We start from the raw sequence: 19,080 nt of genomic DNA, 5'->3' as shown, positions 1-19,080 counted from the left end.
TTCTGGTAAATTCTTTCCCTTCACGAGGTCTGACAGCCGGTGAGGAAGAAATTTGCCTCGTTCACATCGATGTCAAGTCCATATTCCTGCTGTCCGTTCTATTCTATACTACAGTTATTACCCCCTATAGCGGTATCACATTTATATTCAGGTATTATTAGTATTTTACCTGAATCGGGGAACAACAAATAGTGTAAACAATGTCTGAATAGAATCAGTGACCCTTCTGTGCTTTATATAGTGGTGACTCCTCACCTGGGCGGGTCCCTGTAGGAATGTCCTCCTCACACTCCTCATCACCACTCACATAGGGCTCTTCCTTTATTCTCATAGATATAGCATTAATGTCGCTCACATCTTTATCCTGATGGAAAATCTGTGAAACAAATAATGTAAAAGTCACCGGACAAATGGGGAAGTCACAGAGAATGTTCTAGATCATTAATCCGCATGAAGATGAAAGATGTCCTGACAGTAGCTGCAGGTCTGTGAGAAGCCGGATAAACATATTAGATGGCGGCTCAATGACACCGCCCATGTATATAACCATATAATACTGCTGGATACAACAAGACTGACCACAAGGACTTCACAGCCCGTCTACACATCATAGGGAATATCTCCATCTACCTGATCATCATCCTGTGGAAGAAGAGGACTGGGACATCTCTCCGGTGTTGTCCTCTTACTGGATCTACCTGTAGGAAACACAGACAGGGACTGAATTCATTCTGTACATACAAATAATGGAAGTCCATGTGTATATAGTCATGTCTATTACCTGCTGATGTGAGGGGCTGCTGGTCCTCCATCATCACCTCCTTGTACAGATCCTTGTGTCCTTCTAAATACTCCCACTCCTCCATGGAGAAATAGACAGCGACATCCTGACACCTTATAGGAACCTGACAACACAATGATACAGTCATCACCCCGACCCCTCCAGTTACTGTATAATGTCCCAGCATTCCCAGCAGTGTCACCTCTCCAGTCAGCAGCTCCAGCATCTTGTTGGTGAGTTCTAGGATCTTCTGTCCATTGATCTCCTCCTGTATCAGGGGGTGAGGTGGAAGCCCCGGGATTGGGATCAGGGTTCCTCCATATCCGTCATACACAGGAGCCTGACAGCGCCCACTAGAGGTCTTCTTCACTACTGTGTAATCCTGGTTATGGGGAGACACATTAATAAATCTCACTACATACATGTCCAGAGTCCATCACCTCTCCAGTCCTATCATCTGTTATTACTATAGATAAGAATGATGTCATGATGACATCATCAGAATCTCTCACCTCTTCAGTAAGCTGGTAGATGATCTCTAGGGTGAGATTTAATAGACTTTCCGCCATCTTGTTCCTCTCTCTTTCCATCCTTGATGGATCAATCAAGAATATTCTCTTATATAGAAGATACTGAGAGGATTCTATATTGTAGGAACCTGAATGGAGAGAAGATGAGACAATGTAATCACTACACGGAATCCCATGGAATAAATAGAAGAGTTGAGTCCCATTATTATCACCACCTCCTACTTCTGACGTCGGCAGCGTGTAGCTCAGGAAGGAAGTGACTTGTTGTGGGCCGGCTTGGTGGGTATATAAGGTGTGTGATAGGCTGAACAGAATCTCATTGGGAGTTTTTGACCAGCCTCAAGCGCACTGGCTGAGGGGTGTTCGGTGCTGCCCGGGGTGTTACAACACAAATTGGATCTGGAAGAAGCAAAACCTGATGCCGAACTGCCCAGGAGGCTCCAGCAGCTCTAGTAGAATGAGCCGTGCTACCCACTAAGGAGGGGAAGAAACCCTCAAGAAGGTGAGGAAGAGTCCAAAGATACGGAGCTGACACTTGTACAGATGACACTGACTTTCCCTGCAGCTTCAGTCACAACAAGTGATGGTTCGTCCATCGATCTCTTGGAACAGCCACAACTGTCACAGATAGATCTCCCACATTTCTGTCTGGACTACAATCTACTGGCCATAGAGGTGAAGACACTCGGCCCCTGATATTACCAGCACACTGGAACTAACTGTACAGTCCTCCCTGACCCTGACAGAAGAGGAAGTATTACAGCCTAGTACGCAACGTGCAATAACAAGTGACTAATGCAGAGGAGAAAGTGGCCAACGGGAATCTGTAGGTTTGTGACTTAATGAAATCAGCAGAATCTTACATGATGGTATAGAGGACGTAGAGAATGGGCCCCGCTGTAGGGACATGAGAGGAATGAGTGTCCCGGAGAATGTTCCATCCAGGGACCTAACACCGATACAGGGGCTTGTAAAAGTATTCACACCCCTTGACTTTTGTCACAACCACAAACTTAACGTTAACATTCAAAGCCATCCACAACCTGTCCTCTTATCTCTGACCTAATCTCCCACTACCTGCCCACATGTAACCTCAGATCCTCCAATGACCTCCTACTCCGCTCTGCCCTCATCCGCTCCTCACACAACCGTCTCCAAGATTTCACCCGTGCATCCCCCATACTCTGGAACTCCTTACCAATACACATAAGACTGACCCCCACAATCACAGGCTTCAAGTAGGCCCTGAAGACTTCCCTATTCAGGAAGGCCTACAACCCCCAATAACACTAACAGCACATCACCATCTGAACAGTCTCCCCCTCTCCTTCTGCCTCTACCCCCTTCCCCCATAGATTGACTCGCGGACAGGGCCCTCTACCCCACTGTGCCAGTCGGTCATTGTCAGTGCCGTAACTAGGAATGGCGGGGCCCCGTGGCAAACTTTTGACATGGGGCCCCCAACCAACTGACACCGACGACCTCGACCAACCCCCTCCTACGCATTCCTGCGCGTTCTATTATGCCCCTTAGTGGCCCCTTCACACAGTATTATGTCCCTTAGTGCCCACCTGTAAACAGTATAATGTCCCATAGTGGCCCCTGCACACAGTATTATTCCCCATAGTGGCCCCTGCACACAGTATTATCCCCCATAGTGGCCCCTGCACACAGTCGTATGTCCCATAGTGGCCCCTGCACACAGTATTATCCCCCATAGTGGCCCCTGCACACAGTCGTATGTCCCACTGTGGACACCCATAAACAATTATTATACTCTGGGGTCTTTTCAGACCCCAGAGTATAATAATCGGAGACCTGGGAGAATAAAAACATAAAAAACTACTGTTACTTTCCTGTCCCCTGGCTCCTACGCGGTCTTCTCCGCTGCCGTCCTTGTTCAATGATGTCGGACATCACATGACCCGGAACACAGGCCGAGTTCATGTGACGTCAGAAAGGAGGCCTGGCAGGATCGTGGAGAGATAAGTAACAGTGTTTTTTATGTTTCTTACCTCTCCCGGTCCGTCCATCATTATACTCGGGGTCTGAAAAGACCCCCGAGTATAATGATAGCATGGTAGCAGCTGTCACCGGGCCCCTAATGTCCCGGGCCCTGTGGCAGCTGCCTTTGCTGCTATGGCGGTCGTTACGCCACTGGTCATTGTTAGTATTATATCAACCTGTATATTTTGTGTATTGTATGTAAACCCCCAAATGTAAAGCACCATGGAATTAATGGTGCTATATAAATAAACAATAATAATTATAGTGTGTGGGGGCCACAAGAAGGACATTATAGTGTGTGGGGACCATGAGGAGGACATTATAGTGTGTGAGGACCACAAGGAGGACATTATAGTGTGTGGGGCCAGTGAATGTATGAGAAGGGCTGAGAGCGAGCACTTACCTCCTCGGGTACAGCAGCCGTTTGTTCAAGGACCTATGATGATAATATAGGTGTGGAAGGAGTCAAGAAGTCACATGATCAGATCACTTCATCTGTGCAGAAGATACTAAATCCTAGTGAGCTAAAGGACCTGTGATGATGTCACCTGTGTGGGAGGAGTCACAGAATCACATGACCAGATATTAGACGTCTCCACAGAGCCTTCTGTGTATAACATATATGTAGCGGAGCTGTGTGTGTGACATGTATGTAGTGGAGCCGCATGTGTGTGACGTGTATGTAGAGGAGCAGGCTGTGTGTAACGTGTATGTAGTGGAGCCGCATGTGTGTGACGTGTATGTAGAGGAGCTGGCTGTGTGTGATGTGTATGCAGAGGAGCTGTCTGTGTGTGACATGTATGTAGCGGAGCCGTCTGTGTGTGACGTGTATGTAGTGGAGCCACCTGGGCCGCCACAGCGCCAACAGATGGAATGGGGGCACATGGCTTGCCGCGGGAGGGAGGCCCTCATAGGCACCCCTGTAACATCGGTGCACGGGGAGACCGGGGTTTGGTGAGGCTGTGGGCACAGGTTGGTGGGGGAAAAGGTGACACTGGGTAGGTAAGACAGGGAAGGGGGCATAGGGTGGTGGGAAAAAGGGGGCACGGGGTAGGTAACACGGGGAAGGGGGCATGGGGTTGAGGGGAAGGGGACACAGGGCTAGGGGGGAAAAGGGCACGGGGTAGGAGAAAGAAGCGAGCACATGAGGGAGTGGGTAGGAAAAAAGGGGGTTGGCGGGCGCCAGGGGAAGATGAGGAAAAGGGAGCCGGTGTGCACACAAGGCAAAGGAAGAAGCCTCCACGTTGCTACAGGTGGGTCGCGCAGGGGGTCAGGGTTCCGCGGACGAAGTCGCGGTTACTGCTAGTCTATATATATATCAAACAAAAACAGCTAGGAGAGTCAACCCTAAGAAAAGGGAAGTATTAAAATAAGATTCTTTATTGATACCATTAAAAGAACAAATATTCCTAAAATATATGACATGAAATGGATTTCTGGACGTGATTTCCCTTTGTTCTGGGATTTGTGGGGAAAAGGTACAACCACACAGCCAAAGGTGGAAACCCCGCCTACGCCACCTACACCCAAAGTGCATGAGGAGGGCGACACCTTTCCGTTACAGGTCCTAGCTGGAGAGGAGGATGATGCCTCTTCCCCAGCCCCTGAGCCTAATATACCTGAATTAGAGGTCTCACCGGATAATCTTGGTACTGCACAGTTGAGAGATCCCACTCTTGCTAATGCTCCTGATAATGTGACAGTTGTTAACAATTTTGCTATGAATAATGACCTGTTGTATCGGGTTGCAAAAAGTAATGGGGAAATGTTAGAGCAGCTTCTTGTACCGAAGCCATACCGCAGTGTGGTACTTGATATGGCCCATAATCATGTGCTTGGGGGACACGCTACTCGCTATCCTAAGAGCACAAGAGGCCCAAAGCAGAATTTACAATTGTTCTGCCAGAGTCCGAGAGTTTAACCCAGGGAACAGAGTCCTTATTTTGGTGTCTACTGTGGAGAGCAAGTTCTTAGCGAAATGGCAAGGCCCATATGAAATTGTGGAAAAAGTGGGGCCAGTCAACTACAAGGTTCACCAACCAGGGAAAAGGAAGCCTTTTCAAGTTTACCACGTGAATTTGATTAAGCCCTGTAACCAGAGGGAATCCTTGGTGGCCTCAAATACAGAGGTGGGCGATTCGTTGCCACCAACCCTCCAGTCTGTGTGAATGAGACTCTCTCAGTGCCACAGCAACAGGAGGCAAGAGAGTTCCTGCAGAATAATAGACGCACGTTCTCTGGCCTACCAGGGTGTACACACCTGATAGAGCACCATGTAGAGACAGAACCTGGGAGGAAAGTAAACCTCAAACACTACAGAATACCAGAGGCACGTAGGGAGGTGGTGTCATCTGAGGTTAAACATATACTGGAGTTAGATGTGATTGAGGTGTCTAAAAGTGAGTGGTCTAACCCAATTGTCTTGATACCAAAGTCCAATGGTACTTGGAGGTTCTGTATTGATTTTAGAAAACTGAATGAGATTTCAAAATTTGACGCTTATCCCATGCCCAGGGTTGATGAGCTGATTAAGAAGTTGGGTAATGCCAGGTACATAACCACACTGGACCTGACGAAAGGTTACTGGCAAATACCTTTGTCAGAGGAAGCCAAGGAGAAAATCTGCCTTTGTTGTTCTGGAAGGTCTGTTCCAGTACAGGGTTATACCATTTGGTTTGCATGGAGCTCCTGCTACCTTTCAGAGGGTGATGGACCAGATCTTGCGGCCACATCGTGACTATGCAGCGGCTTACCTGGACGTTGTGGTCATTCATAGCCCAGACTGGGGAAGCCATCTCTGTAAGGTGCAGGGAGTATTGGACTCCATAAGTGAGGCAGGCCTTACTATCAACCCTGAGAAATGTGCTTTAGGGCTGGAGGAAGCCAAGTACCTGGGCTATGTCATTGGCAAAGGGGTAATAAAGCCCCAAATCGATAAAGTGGAGGCGATACAGAACTGGCCAAGACCACTGACTAAGAAGCAAGTCAGGGCATTTATTGGCATTGCGGGCTACTACCGGAGTTTTGTGCCAAACTTTGCCTCTATTGCAGCTCCTCTCACTGACCTGAAGAAAGGTGGGAATTCAGTGATGATCCACTGGACACCAGAGGCAGAGGAGGTGTTCCAGAGGTTATAGCAAGCTCTATGCCAGCAGCCAGTACTGATAGCCCCTGACTTTAGGAAGGAGTTCCTGGTGCAGACAGATGCCTCAAATGCAGGTCTAGGAGCGGTGCTGTCCCAGGTTGTAAATGGTGAGGAGCATCCAGTAATGTACCTGAGCAGGAAGCTGTCCCCCGCTGAGAAAAACTATGCCATTGTGGGAAGGGAATGTTTGGCCATTAAGTGGGTGCTGGATGCCGTAAGGGCATTACCTCCTGGGGAGAAAGTTTAATTTGATCACTGACCATGCCCCTCGCACGTGAAAATGAATAAGGACAGAAATGCTAGGGTTACCAGATGGTTCCCGTCTCTGCAAAATTTTGTTTTTGATGTAGAACACAGGCCAGGGAAATTATTGGGAAACGCAGATGCCCTGTCAAGGGTGCATTGTGTGTTGGCCACAAATGCCCAGCCGTCCGGTCTGGAGAAGAGGGGGGGATATGTAAGCCGATGGATGGCAAAATAATGGAGGGGGTATACATCTCACCCAGACTACTCAGGTGGGAAGATGAGAGAAAGTCCAGGAATGACTTGTTCTCAGCAGACAGCTTTTGTCTACTGAGCATTTTGTTACATGCTCAGTATTGGGCTGGATTTTTTAGGAATGGCAGGTAGGTTGTTAGTGGGACCTGTCATTCCACCCCCCTCCAGTCCACACATTGTGGATGTTTCTGCAGTGTCAGCTGCTGTGGATTGTCCTCATCAGTGAGGTTTAAAAGGTCAGCTCCAGCAGCAAGACTTTGGACAGAGCTGGGCTGCAGGGCCAGCAGGAAGGTCACACTGTGGGAGCTGTGTCTTGTACCCTTCAATTGTGCTATTGAATCTGCTATCATAGGTGAGGTAACCTATTTATGTGTGTAGTTAGAGCCTAGTCAGGCAGGTATTTATTTTGTTTTGTTTTTTTCCTTTTTTGTTGTTGTTGTCGCACTGTTTCTTGTGGAGTAAAAATAAAACTCTACCTTTTTGGTCTAAAAATCTGGACTTGTGTGTCTATGCCACCCCACTTAGCAACCTCAGAACCTGACAGCGTATATATAGACAGATATGTAGACAGATTTGCTGTATACCACTTAGGTTTTTGGAGTGATAAACAACCCGGAAAGCTGGATTGAGCGTATATTTATATACACTACTGACAGATTTGCTGTATAACACTTAGGTTTTTGGAGTAGTAGACAACCCGGAAAGCTGGATTAAGCGTATATATAGTACTGACAGATTTGCTGTATACCACTTGGGGGTTTTTTGTGGGATACACCGAGCTGTATATCTCTTCTTCCTGAAGTATAGCTCTGAAAAGAGCTGTTGTTGTTCAGTTTTCTTACCTAACAGAACCTACAATTCTATTTGACCCTCAGCAGATCTCTCTCCCTATCTCTCCAAACCGCATTTTACACGAACATGGCGGCCACTATTCTTATAAATCTGAGGTCACCTGATTTCAGCAGCCAATGGCTTTTTCCTATTTTTTTTCAATGCCTCTGTTGTCGTAGTTCCTGTCCCACCTCCCCTGCACAGTTATTGGTGCAAAAAATAGCGCCAGGGAAGGTGGGAGGGGATATGAATATTTGCTGCGTTTGTCGCGTGGTATTCGATTGGAATCGAATATCTCGAATAGCTTGATATTCAATCAAATACCTATTAGATCGAACAGTGTTCACTCATCTCTATTAGGAAGCCTTTGCAGCTGTTTTGGGTTAACTATTCTTATATTCTGAGATAATAACTTTTGGGTTTTCCTTGGCTGTAAGCCATAATCCTCAACATTAACAGAAAGAAACACTTGAAGAAGCTCACTCTGTTTGTAATGACTAAATATAATATATGGGGGTCATTTTTTCAATTGAATTACTAAAAAAAAAAAAATAACTTTTTGATGATATTGTAATATATTGAGATGTCCTTGTATGTATGGACTGACCAGAAAACACAGGACATGGACTTAAGACTATTCCCCCTTCCCCCTTTATTTCGCTTGCAATAATAATTTTTATATTAAACAAAAGTAAATGCGGCTAAACCTTAAGATTGTGCTCAGCAACATACATTGTACAATCATGATTGGCTGTCAGCAGTCTATTCCCCTCCCCCAGAGCTTAACTACAAGCTAGCACTTTATTTCCTTGTATAAGTCTTGTTTTACATCCTTTGCTTTGGCTTTTCGTTTCACAAGAAATCATAAGATTCTGATATAAAATAGAATAAATTACATCTTAAAAGCAGAACAAAGTGCAGACATTATAGTGACACTGAGTACTGGTTCCTCGGCCACAGGAGTTTTGTCAAAATTAATCTGAATCTTACCCCTTCAGAAAACCATTTTCAGTCAACACAGTTTGTCATCTACAAGCACAAGTTAAAGCTCTACCATGCAAAGTGAAAGCCTTATATGAACAACAGCCAGAAACGCCGCCGGCTTTTTGTCAGGACCTGAGTTGTTTGTAAAATTAATGTGCTTTTTCTGGTGGTGTTTGACTGGGGAGCCGGTGTCCTTTGGTTCTATGGTTGTTCTCTTTACCACTCAGCTGTTCATTTGGATGTTGAGTATCTGCCTCATTGTATACTCGAGCTGACTGGGTGTCTCTGTAGACATTGTCTATAATGTGTTTGACATTGTCATCAACCTATCAAGTTGTTCCAGGGTCTGTATAAGGCTCAAGGCTGGCTTCATGGCTTCATTCTTCACCAGTTTTCATTGTTAAAACCAGAATTCTTGGCCCAGTGTAGGAGGAGTGGTTTGTGGCAATTGTACAGTCTCAGGAACTGATCTAGAAGTGGTGCAAGTTTGTTCTGTGTTAGAGTCTATTACCCTCAGCATTTCTTCTCATCCCCTGTCCTGCATTTCTGGTTGCCTGACACTGTCTTGGTGTTAGTGAGTTTTTGTTTATGGGTTTCAAGTTTATTTTGCCCCTGTCCTGTGATACCCTTTGCTCGCTACTCCACTGTTCCTCTTTTCAAATCGTGTGGTGTGTTTATGGTTGAGCTGCGCCTGTTAATTTTCCAGCACGTCCCTTCCTTGTTGTTTATGTTTGCAGCTGCTCCTGCTCTTTCGTTAGGGGTGACCGCCTCTAGTATCCCAGTCCCTAGCCTCTTTCAGCTCTCACCCCACCTGTCTGTCAGGACTTCATGTTCAGAAAGCTAGTAGTTGTCGGGGCTAAGCTTAGCTTGGGTACAGCTGATCAACACCCGCAGGCAGGGCCTAATTAGCCATCGCAGCGCTAGGGACAGCTTTCCTACCCCATTTCATAGAAGTGCTAGCACCATTCAGTGCAACAGTTGCTCAGGCATTGGCGGAACTATGACACTTTTTTCTGGGCCCGAACTCATCTTAGATGGACTGACAAAAGGTGAAAAAGTGTCCATACATCTCTAAAGGTATGGGGGGGGGGTGTTAGGGTAAGTTCACACGGAGTAAAATGGAGTGTATTTTGGAGTGTAATTTTACACGTGTAAAAAAATTTACACGCGTATTTTGCAGCGTTTTTTTACATGTGGCGTTTACGGAGCGTTTTTTGGAGCATTTACACGTGTAGAAAAACACGCTTCCGTAAACGCTCCAAAAAACGCTCCGTAAACGCCACGTATAAAAAAACGCTCCAAAATACGCGCGTAAATTTTTTACACGTGTAAAATTACACTCCAAAATACACTCCATTTTACTCCGTGTGAACTTACCCTTAGTGCCCATGACATAGATAACTTGCACATCCGTGAAGGCACCATTAATGCCACGTATTTTCCAGGGAGGTCCCTGTTTATTTAAGCAAGACAATGCAAAGCCACATTCTGCAGGTGTTACAACAGCGTGACTTCATAGTAAGAGTGTGGATACTAGACTGGCCCGCCTACGGTTCAGACCATTGATAATGTGTGACACTTTATGAAACGCAAATACAACAACAGAGACCCTGGACTGTTGAGAAACTGGAGTTGTGCATCAAGCAATAATGGGAAAGAATTCCATCTACAAAGCTCCAACAATTCGTGTCCTCAGTTCCCAAACACTTATTGACTGTTGTTAAAAGAAAAGGTGATGTAACACAGCGGTAAACATGCCCCAGGCCCCATCTTCTGTTGCCCCATCCAGGTTTTTTGGAACATATTTAAAGAGGACATTTCATGGATTTGGGCACATGCGGTGTTATATACCGCTGGAAAGCCGACAGTGCGCTGAATTCAAGAAAGGTCCTCTTTAAGGCATCAAATTCAAAATGAAAGAATATTTGCAAAAAGCAAATAATGTTTTTCCATTTGAACATTACATATCTTGTCTTTGTAGTGTATTCTATTGACTATAGGTTGAAAAGATTTGTAAATCATCGTATTCTGGTTGTATTTATACTTTACACAACTTCATTGGAAAAGGGGTTGTATTATTCTATGTGGGGGCAACAAGGAGAACATTATAGTGTGGGGGGGCCACAAGGAAGATATTGTAGTGTATGAGGGCTATAAATGGACACATTATACTGTGGTGTTCTAGAAAAAGAGGATGTTGCTGAGAGCGGACACTGAGAAGGAGAGGAGAAAATGTGTGAGCAAGAGCGGACCTGGAGGTATATTAGATGAGAAGTAAGAGGGGGGACATTAGGGTGCACGATATGAGATATAATAGACATTATTCCCTTACATCAGTATATATGAGTTCCTAATAGAAAAGAAAAACTACTGAAAAATAATTCCCATAAAGCGACAGCGGAATGTAACTGAGTTGCCATTATAGGTATCTCAGATAGAAATAACCTCAGTCCATTGTGTAATGGCAAAAAATTAGAGATTGGCCTTAAAGGGATTCTACCACTAAAATTGAATTTTTCTCGTTAGCACATAGGAATAGCCTTAAGAAAGGCTATTCTTCAACTACCTTTAGATGTCTTCTCTGCACCGCCGTTTGGTAGAAATCCCAGTTTTCATCGGTATGCAAATGAGTTCTCTCGCAGCACTGGGGGCGGTCCACAGCGCTCAAACAGAACTGGGGGCTTCCTCAATGCTGCAAAAGAACTCTCCAGCACCGCCTCCATCTTCTTCAGGAACGGCCTCTTCAAACGTCTTCTTCCGGGAACTGAGGGGCAAACTTCTAGGCCTTTTTCCGGCCCTGGGAGACAAATTTATAAGGCTCGGGCAGAGCCGACTGAACATGCCCACAGCTACAAGAAAAATGGCTGCGTACACAATAAGTACGCAGCCATTTTCTTGTGGCCTGTGTGCATATTCAGTCAGCTCTGCCTGAGACCTAGAAGTTTGACTCCCAGTGCCGGAAGAAGATGTGTGAAGAGGTTGTTTCTGAAGATGGCGACTTTTAGAAAAATAAAAAATTGGCACAGTTTTGGATTTTTATTAAGGGATTAAAATGTAAATAAAACCATATAAATTAGGTATCCCCAGAACTGTAGAGACACAGAATACAGGAGACGTCATTTTGGCTGCACAGTGAACGCCGTAAAAACGAAGTCCATAAAAAAGTCGCACAAATGCACTTTTTCTTCAAATCCCGCCCCATTCAAACAATGTTTCCCAGCTTCCCAGTACATTGTAGAGAATTATTAATGGCGGCATCATGTCCCGCAAACATTAAGACCTCATGTGGCTCTGAGAGTCGAAAAATAAAAAATTTATGGGGTTTGGAAGGAGGGGAGTTAAAACAAAGATCAAAAAATTTTGTTAGCGGGAAGGGGTTAAATAAATAATTTAACCTAAAAAAAAAAAAAACTATGAGTGTAAGTTCCTTGTTAATACATAGATGGGTCAATGAATTCAGGTTGAGAATCCACTTACGATCCCCCCCTCTCCTGTATGAATTCTCTGATGCTCAACAAGATATGATTTCCGAATAAAACATTTTCCTCATTCTGGGCATGAATCTGGCTTTTCTCCTGTGTGAATCTTTTGATGTTTAACAAGATATGGTTTCTTAGCAAAATATTTTCCACATTCTGGGCATGAATATGGCTTCTCCCCTGTGTGAATTCTCTGATGTTCAACAAGATATGATTTCCGAATAAAACATTTTCCACATTCTGGGCATGAATACGGCTTTTCTCCTGTGTGAATCTTTTGATGTTCAACAAGATATGGTTTCTTAGCAAAATATTTTCCACATTCTGGGCATGAATATGGCTTCTCCCCTGTGTGAATCTTTTGATGATCAACAAGATATGATTTCCGAATAAAACATTTCCCACATTCTGGACATGAATATGGCTTCTCTACTTTGTGAATGTTTTGATGTTCAACAAGATATGATTTCCGAATAAAACATTTCCCACATTCTGGGCATGAATATGGCTTTTCTCCTGTGTGAATCTTTTGATGTTTAACAAGATATGGTTTCTTAGCAAAATATTTTCCACATTCTGGGCATAAATATGGCTTCTCCCCTGTGTGAAACTTTTTATGTTCAACAAGATCTGATTTCTGAATAAAACATTTCCCACATTCTGGACATGAATATGGCTTCTCTCCTGTGTGAAGTATCTGATGTCTAACAAAACGTGATTTATAAGCAAAGCATTTTCCACATTCTGAGCATGAATATGACTTCTCTCCTGTATGGCTTCTCTGATGTTTAACAAGATCTGATTTCTGAGCAAAACATTTCACACATTCTGGGCATGAATATCGCTTCTCTCCTGTGTGAATTCTCTGATGTCTAAAAAGACGTAATTTATAAGAAAAGCATATCCCACATTCTGAGCATGAATATGGCTTCTCTCCTGTATGAATTCTCTGATGTTTAACAAGATCTGATTTCTGAGCAAAACATTTCACACATTCTGGGCATGAATATGGCTTCTCTCCTGTGTGAATTCTCTGATGTTCAACAAGATATGATTTCCGAATAAAACATTTCCCACATTCTGAGCATGAATACGGCTTTTCTCCTGTGTGAATCTTTTGATGTTCAACAAGATATGATTTCTTAGCAAAACATTTCCCACATTCTGGGCATGAATATGGCTTTTCTCCTGTGTGAATTCTCTGATGTATAGCAGCCTTTCTGCATGTTTTATTTAGCTTTACAGACTGAAATGAATTAGAAGAAAGATCTTGCTCCTGAAGGGCTGAGGGTATATCTGGGGTAATAGCATGTTCTTCATATGGATCTTGTGTGATACCATGATCCTCTCCTTTATTATCTGTAGATATCAGATGTCCCTCTGAGCTCCTGGTACAGTCATCTGACAAGAAGAAAACTGATGTTACTATTTTTTTAATCAGATCATTTTTATTAACAAATTTTTCTTTACATAAAATCAAACAATCGACAAAACAGCAACACAACAACAATTCAAAGTAAATATGGAGACACAATCCGACATATAAAGAGGGAGGGGGGGGGGAGTCCATTAGGACCCCTCGTTAAATCTCTCGAACCTCCTTTGATTTCCATGTAAAGAATAGCACTCAGGGGATCAAGAAAACAGAGAAAGTTGAAGTGAGAGATCTGTTCCTAACCAGAGACGGGGACTGATATTACTATTTTTGAATAACATAACCTTATAAGTATATTCTCCACTGAGCTGCCGCTGCCTGAGACGCTTCAGACCGTGTAAAGAAGTGAAGTCAGTGGCACAGGCAGCAAACGACGGCAGCGCGGCCTACTTCATTAGTATTCACTGTGCTGAGACGGAGGTCAGTGATAGTGACTAGTAATGAAGCGGGGCAGGAGACGCCACCACTGCTCTAGGTCACTGTAGAGGTGAACACAATCCATGGCTGCTTAAATATGGCCACTTATGTGGAATAATACTGTAGGATGTCATAAATCTTACTGTATTACACCCCATACACACAATAGAATCCAAACCACATCTGCTGGATTTCCCAGCCTGAACTCACCGCGGATCTGCTGTCCCATACAGTATGTAGTAGGGTCTGTGGAGTCACAAGGAAGCAGGGACTCCTAGCGTCATAGATCACTAAGATACAGGGAGTCCTGGTGTGTGGACAGAGTTCAGGCTGGGAAATGTGACTGATGTACAGACCAGATTTTCTAGTCCGGATTCCATAGTGTGATTGGGGTCTAAGGTGAGGTTTACACAGTGACATTTGTAGAAGCTGCTTCAGGAATTCAGAAGAAGAATTTTTCCACTTTACCAAATCAGCCCCCGAATCTCCATCAGATTCCTTACTGGCCAGGCGGGATTTTCCACCTCCCATTTATTTCCATAGAGCTCTGAGGTGGAATCTGCCTGAAGATCGAGCAGGAGGATTATTTTTCCGCCCCTTGAAATAATCTGCTATATAATTCTGGTAAATTCTTTCCCTTCACGAGGACTGACAGCCGGGGAGGAAGAAATTTGCCTCGTTCACATTGATGTCAAGTCCATATTCCTGCTGTCCGTTCTATTCTATACTACATTTATTACCCCCTATAGCGGTATCACATTTATATTCAGGTATTATTAGTATTTTACCTGAATCGGGGAACAACAAATAGTCTAAACAATGTCTGAATAGAATCAGTGACCCTTCTGTGCTTTATATAGTGGTGACTCCTCACCTGGGCGGGTCCCTGTAGGAATGTCCTCCTCACACTCCTCATCACCACTCACATAGGGCTCTTCCTGTATTCTCATAGATATAGCATTCATGTCGCTCACATCTTTATCCTGATGGAAAATCTGGGAAACAAATAATGTAAAAGTCACCGGACAAATGGGGAAGTCACAGAGAATGTTCTAGATCATTAATCTGCATGAAGATGAAAGATGTCCTGACAGTAGCTGCAGGTCTGTGAGAAGCCGGATAAACATATTAGATGGCGGCTCAATGACACCGCCCATGTATATAACCATATAATACTGCTGGATACAACAAGACTGACCACAAGGACTTCACAGCCCGTCTACACATCATAGGGAATATCTCCATCTACCTGATCATCATCCTGTGGAAGAAGAGGACTGGGACATCTCTCCGGTGTTGTCCTCTTACTGGATCTACCTGTAGGAAACACAGACAGGGACTGAATTCATTCTGGACATACAAATAATGGAAGTCCATGTGTATATAGTCATGTCTATTACCTGCTGATGTGAGGGGCTGCTGGTCCTCCATCATCACCTCCTTGTACAGATCCTTGTGTCCTTCTAAATACTCCCACTCCTCCATGGAGAAATAGACAGCGACATCCTGACACCTTATAGGAACCTGACAACACAATGATACAGTCATCACCCCGACCCCTCCAGTTACTGTATAATGTCCCAGCATTCCCAGCAGTGTCACCTCTCCAGTCAGCAGCTCCAGCATCTTGTGGGTGAGTTCTAGGATCTTCTGTCCATTGATCTCCTCCTGTATCAGGGGATGAGGTGGAGGTCCCGGGATTGGGCTCAGGGTTCCTCTCCATCCATCAAATACAAGGGTCTGACAGCGCCCACTAGAGGTCTTCTTCACTACTGTGTAATCCTGGTTATGGGGAGACACATTAATAAATCTCACTACATACATGTCCAGAGTCCATCACCTCTCCAGTCATATCATCTGTTATTACTATAGATAAGAATGATGTCATGATGACATCATCAGAATCTCTCACCTCTCCAGTAAGCTGGTAGATGATCTCTAGGGTGAGATTTAATAGACTTTCCGCCATCTTGTTCCTGTCTCTTTCCATCCTTGATGGATCAATCAGGAATATTCTCTTATATAGAAGATACTGAGAGGATTCTATATTGTAGGAACCTGAATGGAGAGAAGATGAGACAATGTAATCACTACACGGAATCCCATGGAATAAATAGAAGAGTTGAGTCCCATTATTATCACCACCTCCTACTTCTGACGTCGGCAGCGTGTAGCTCAGGAAGGGAGTGACTTGTTGTGGGCCGGCTTGGTGGGTATATAAGGTGTGTGATAGGCTGAACAGAATCTCGTTGGGAGTATTTGACCAGCCTCAAGCGCACTGGCTGAGGGGTGTTCAGTGCTGCCCGGGGTGTGACAACACAAATTGGATCTGGAAGAAGCAAAACCTGATGCCGAACAGCCCAGGAGGCTCCAGCAGCTCTAGTAGAATGAGCCGCGCTACCCACTAAGGAGGGGAAGAAACCCTCAAGAAGGTGAGGAAGAGTCCAAAGATACGGAGCTGACACTTGTACAGATGACACTGACTTTCCCTGCAGCTTCAGTCACAACAAGTGATGGTTCGTCCATCGATCTCTTGGAACAGCCACAACTGTCACAGATAGATCTCCCACATTTCTGTCTGGACTACAATCTACTGGCCATAGAGGTGAAGACACTCGGCCCCTGATATTACCAGCACACTGGAACTAACTGTACAGTCCTCCCTGACCCTGACAGAAGAGGAAGTATTACAGCCTAGTACGCAACGTGCAATAACAAGTGACTAATGCAGAGGAGAAAGTGGCCAACGGGAATCTGTAGGTTTGTGACTTACTGAAATGAGCAGAATCTTACATGATGGTATAGAGGACGTAGAGAATGGGCCCCGCTGTAGGGACATGAGAGGAATGAGTGTCCCGGAGAACGTTCCATCCAGAGATCTAACACCAATACAGGGGCTTGTAAAAGTATTCACACCCCTTGACCTTTGTCACATTTTGTCACAACCACAAACTTAAATGTATTTTCTTGAGATTTTCAGTGATAACACAAAGTATCAGATAATTGTGAAGTGGAAATAAAATGATAGAAGGTTATCAACATTGTAATCCAATAAACATCTGACAAGTGTGATGTGTAAAAGTCTTCAGCCCCCTATAGCAATACTTTGTAGAGCCGCCTTTGGCTACAATTCCAGCTACAAGTCTTTTGGGCTCGGTCTCTACCAGCTTTGCACATCTAGAGATGAGATTTCCGCCCCTTCTTCTTCTTTGCAGCCAGATTGGATGGAGCGTCTGTGAACTGCAATTTTCATGTCTTGCCACAGATGCTCAATGGGATTTAGGTCTGGACTGTGACTGGGCCGTTCTAAGAGCGGAATATTCTGTGATCGAAACCATTCACTGGAGCTCGGGCTGAAGGTTTAGGGTCATTGCTGGAAGGTGAATCTTCTTCCCAGTCTCAAGTCTATTGTAGGATCCAACAGGGCCACCAGGAGGCCATTATAGTGTGTGGGGGCCACAAGGAGGGCATTATAGTGTGTGGGGGCCACAAGGAGGACATTATAGTGTGTGGGGGCCACGAGGAGGACATTATAGTGTGTGGGAGCCACGAGGAGGACATTATAGCATATGGGGGCCACAAGGAAGACATTATAGTGTGTGTGGGCCACGAGGAGGACATTATAGTGTGTGGGGGCCACAAGGAGGATATTATAGTGTGTGGGGGCCAAAAGGAGGACATTATAGTGTGTGGGGGCCAAAAGGAGGACATTATAGTGTGTGGGGGCCACGAGGAGGGCATTATAGTGTGTGGGGGCCACAAGGAGGATATTATAGTGTGTGGGGGCCAAAAGGAGGACATTATAGTGTGTGGGGGCCATGAGGAGGATACTATAGTGTGTGGGGGTCACAAGGAAGACATTATAGTGTGTGTGGGGGCCACGAGGAGGACATTATAGTGTGTGGGGGCCTCGAGGAGGACATTATAGTGTGTGGGGGCCACGAGGAGGACATTATAGTGTGTGGGGGACACGAGGAGGACATTATAGTGTGTGGGGGACACGAGGAGGGTGACTGAATGAATGAGAAGGGCTGAGAGCGAGCACTTACTTCCTCGGGTACAGCAGCCGTCTGCTCACAGGACCTGTGATGATGTCATAGGTGTGGGCGGAGTCTACAGTCACATGATCAGGTCCTGCTGTTATTACTTCATCTGTGCAGAAGATACTAAATCCTAGTGAGCTAAAGCATCTGTGATTATGTCACCTGTGTGGGAGAATCACAGAATCACATGATGAGATATTAGATCTCTCTACAGAGCTGTCTGTGTGTGACGTGTATGTAGCAGAGCTGTGTGTGTGTGACGTGTATGTAGCAGAGCTGTGTGTGTGTGACGTGTATGTAGCTGAGTTGTCTGTGTGTGACGTGTATGTAGCTGAGTTGTCTGTGTGTGACGTGTATGTAGTGGAGCTGTGTGTGTGTGACGTGTATGTAGTGGAGCTCCCAGAGACACCCAGAAATCACTCAAAACACTGGTAAAGGTATATGGGTGCATTTTTTGACCTATTACTAACACTAATTTGATGATATGAGAATCTCCAGATACTTCTTGTTCCTCCAGGTTCTGACTATAGTATATGTAATGAAACTTGTTGAACCGTCTCCTTATCTAGTGACTTTATACTGACTTGTATACACAGATACACAAATATATCACACACACTAGACACTGATACAGTTGAAAAGAATGGAGCAGATTGACTAAAAGTGTCTACATTTTAGAAGGTGCAAATTTAGCCCACACCCCTCCTCCACACAAGCTGGCCAAGTGTGTAAGATGTTGTGTTTTAGGCTGAGGCCCCGCAGTCAGGAGTGAATAGAAATAGAGAATATACAGGAGGCTCGTAGATGTTTTCCATCTGTCAAATCCGCTTTTGAATTTGTCTCAAAAAACCGCAGCAATATCTGCAACAAAAAAAAGCTGTATTTAGGGGCAACATGGTGGCTCAGTGGTTAGCACTATAGCCTTGCAGC

General features: G+C 44.8%; 2 protein-coding genes across 2 annotated transcripts in view; both read right to left on the bottom strand.

Annotated features, from left to right (window-relative positions):
• Positions 1–19,080, bottom strand: part of LOC142201847 (uncharacterized) — a 174,408-nt gene that overhangs the window by 35,592 nt on the left and 119,736 nt on the right. Inside the window, 1 exon segment of the mRNA XM_075272271.1 lies at positions 12,377–13,570. Coding sequence (XP_075128372.1) covers positions 12,377–13,570 — 1,194 coding nt within the window.
• On the bottom strand, positions 601–1,647 carry LOC142202469 (gastrula zinc finger protein XlCGF66.1-like). The gene is made up of 4 exons (XM_075272598.1): positions 1,294–1,647; positions 984–1,163; positions 782–905; positions 601–698 (listed from the first exon to the last, which is right to left on the bottom strand). The coding sequence occupies exons 1-4, from the start codon at positions 1,369–1,371 to the stop codon at positions 601–603; spliced, it is 480 nt and encodes a 159-aa protein (XP_075128699.1). The 5' UTR covers positions 1,372–1,647.

Source organism: Leptodactylus fuscus, chromosome 1, assembly GCF_031893055.1.
Source record: "Leptodactylus fuscus isolate aLepFus1 chromosome 1, aLepFus1.hap2, whole genome shotgun sequence".
Classification (NCBI taxonomy): Eukaryota; Metazoa; Chordata; class Amphibia; order Anura; family Leptodactylidae; genus Leptodactylus; species Leptodactylus fuscus.
The sequence above is the reverse complement of the archived record's forward strand: the minus strand, read 5'-3'. Positions and strand labels throughout refer to the sequence as shown.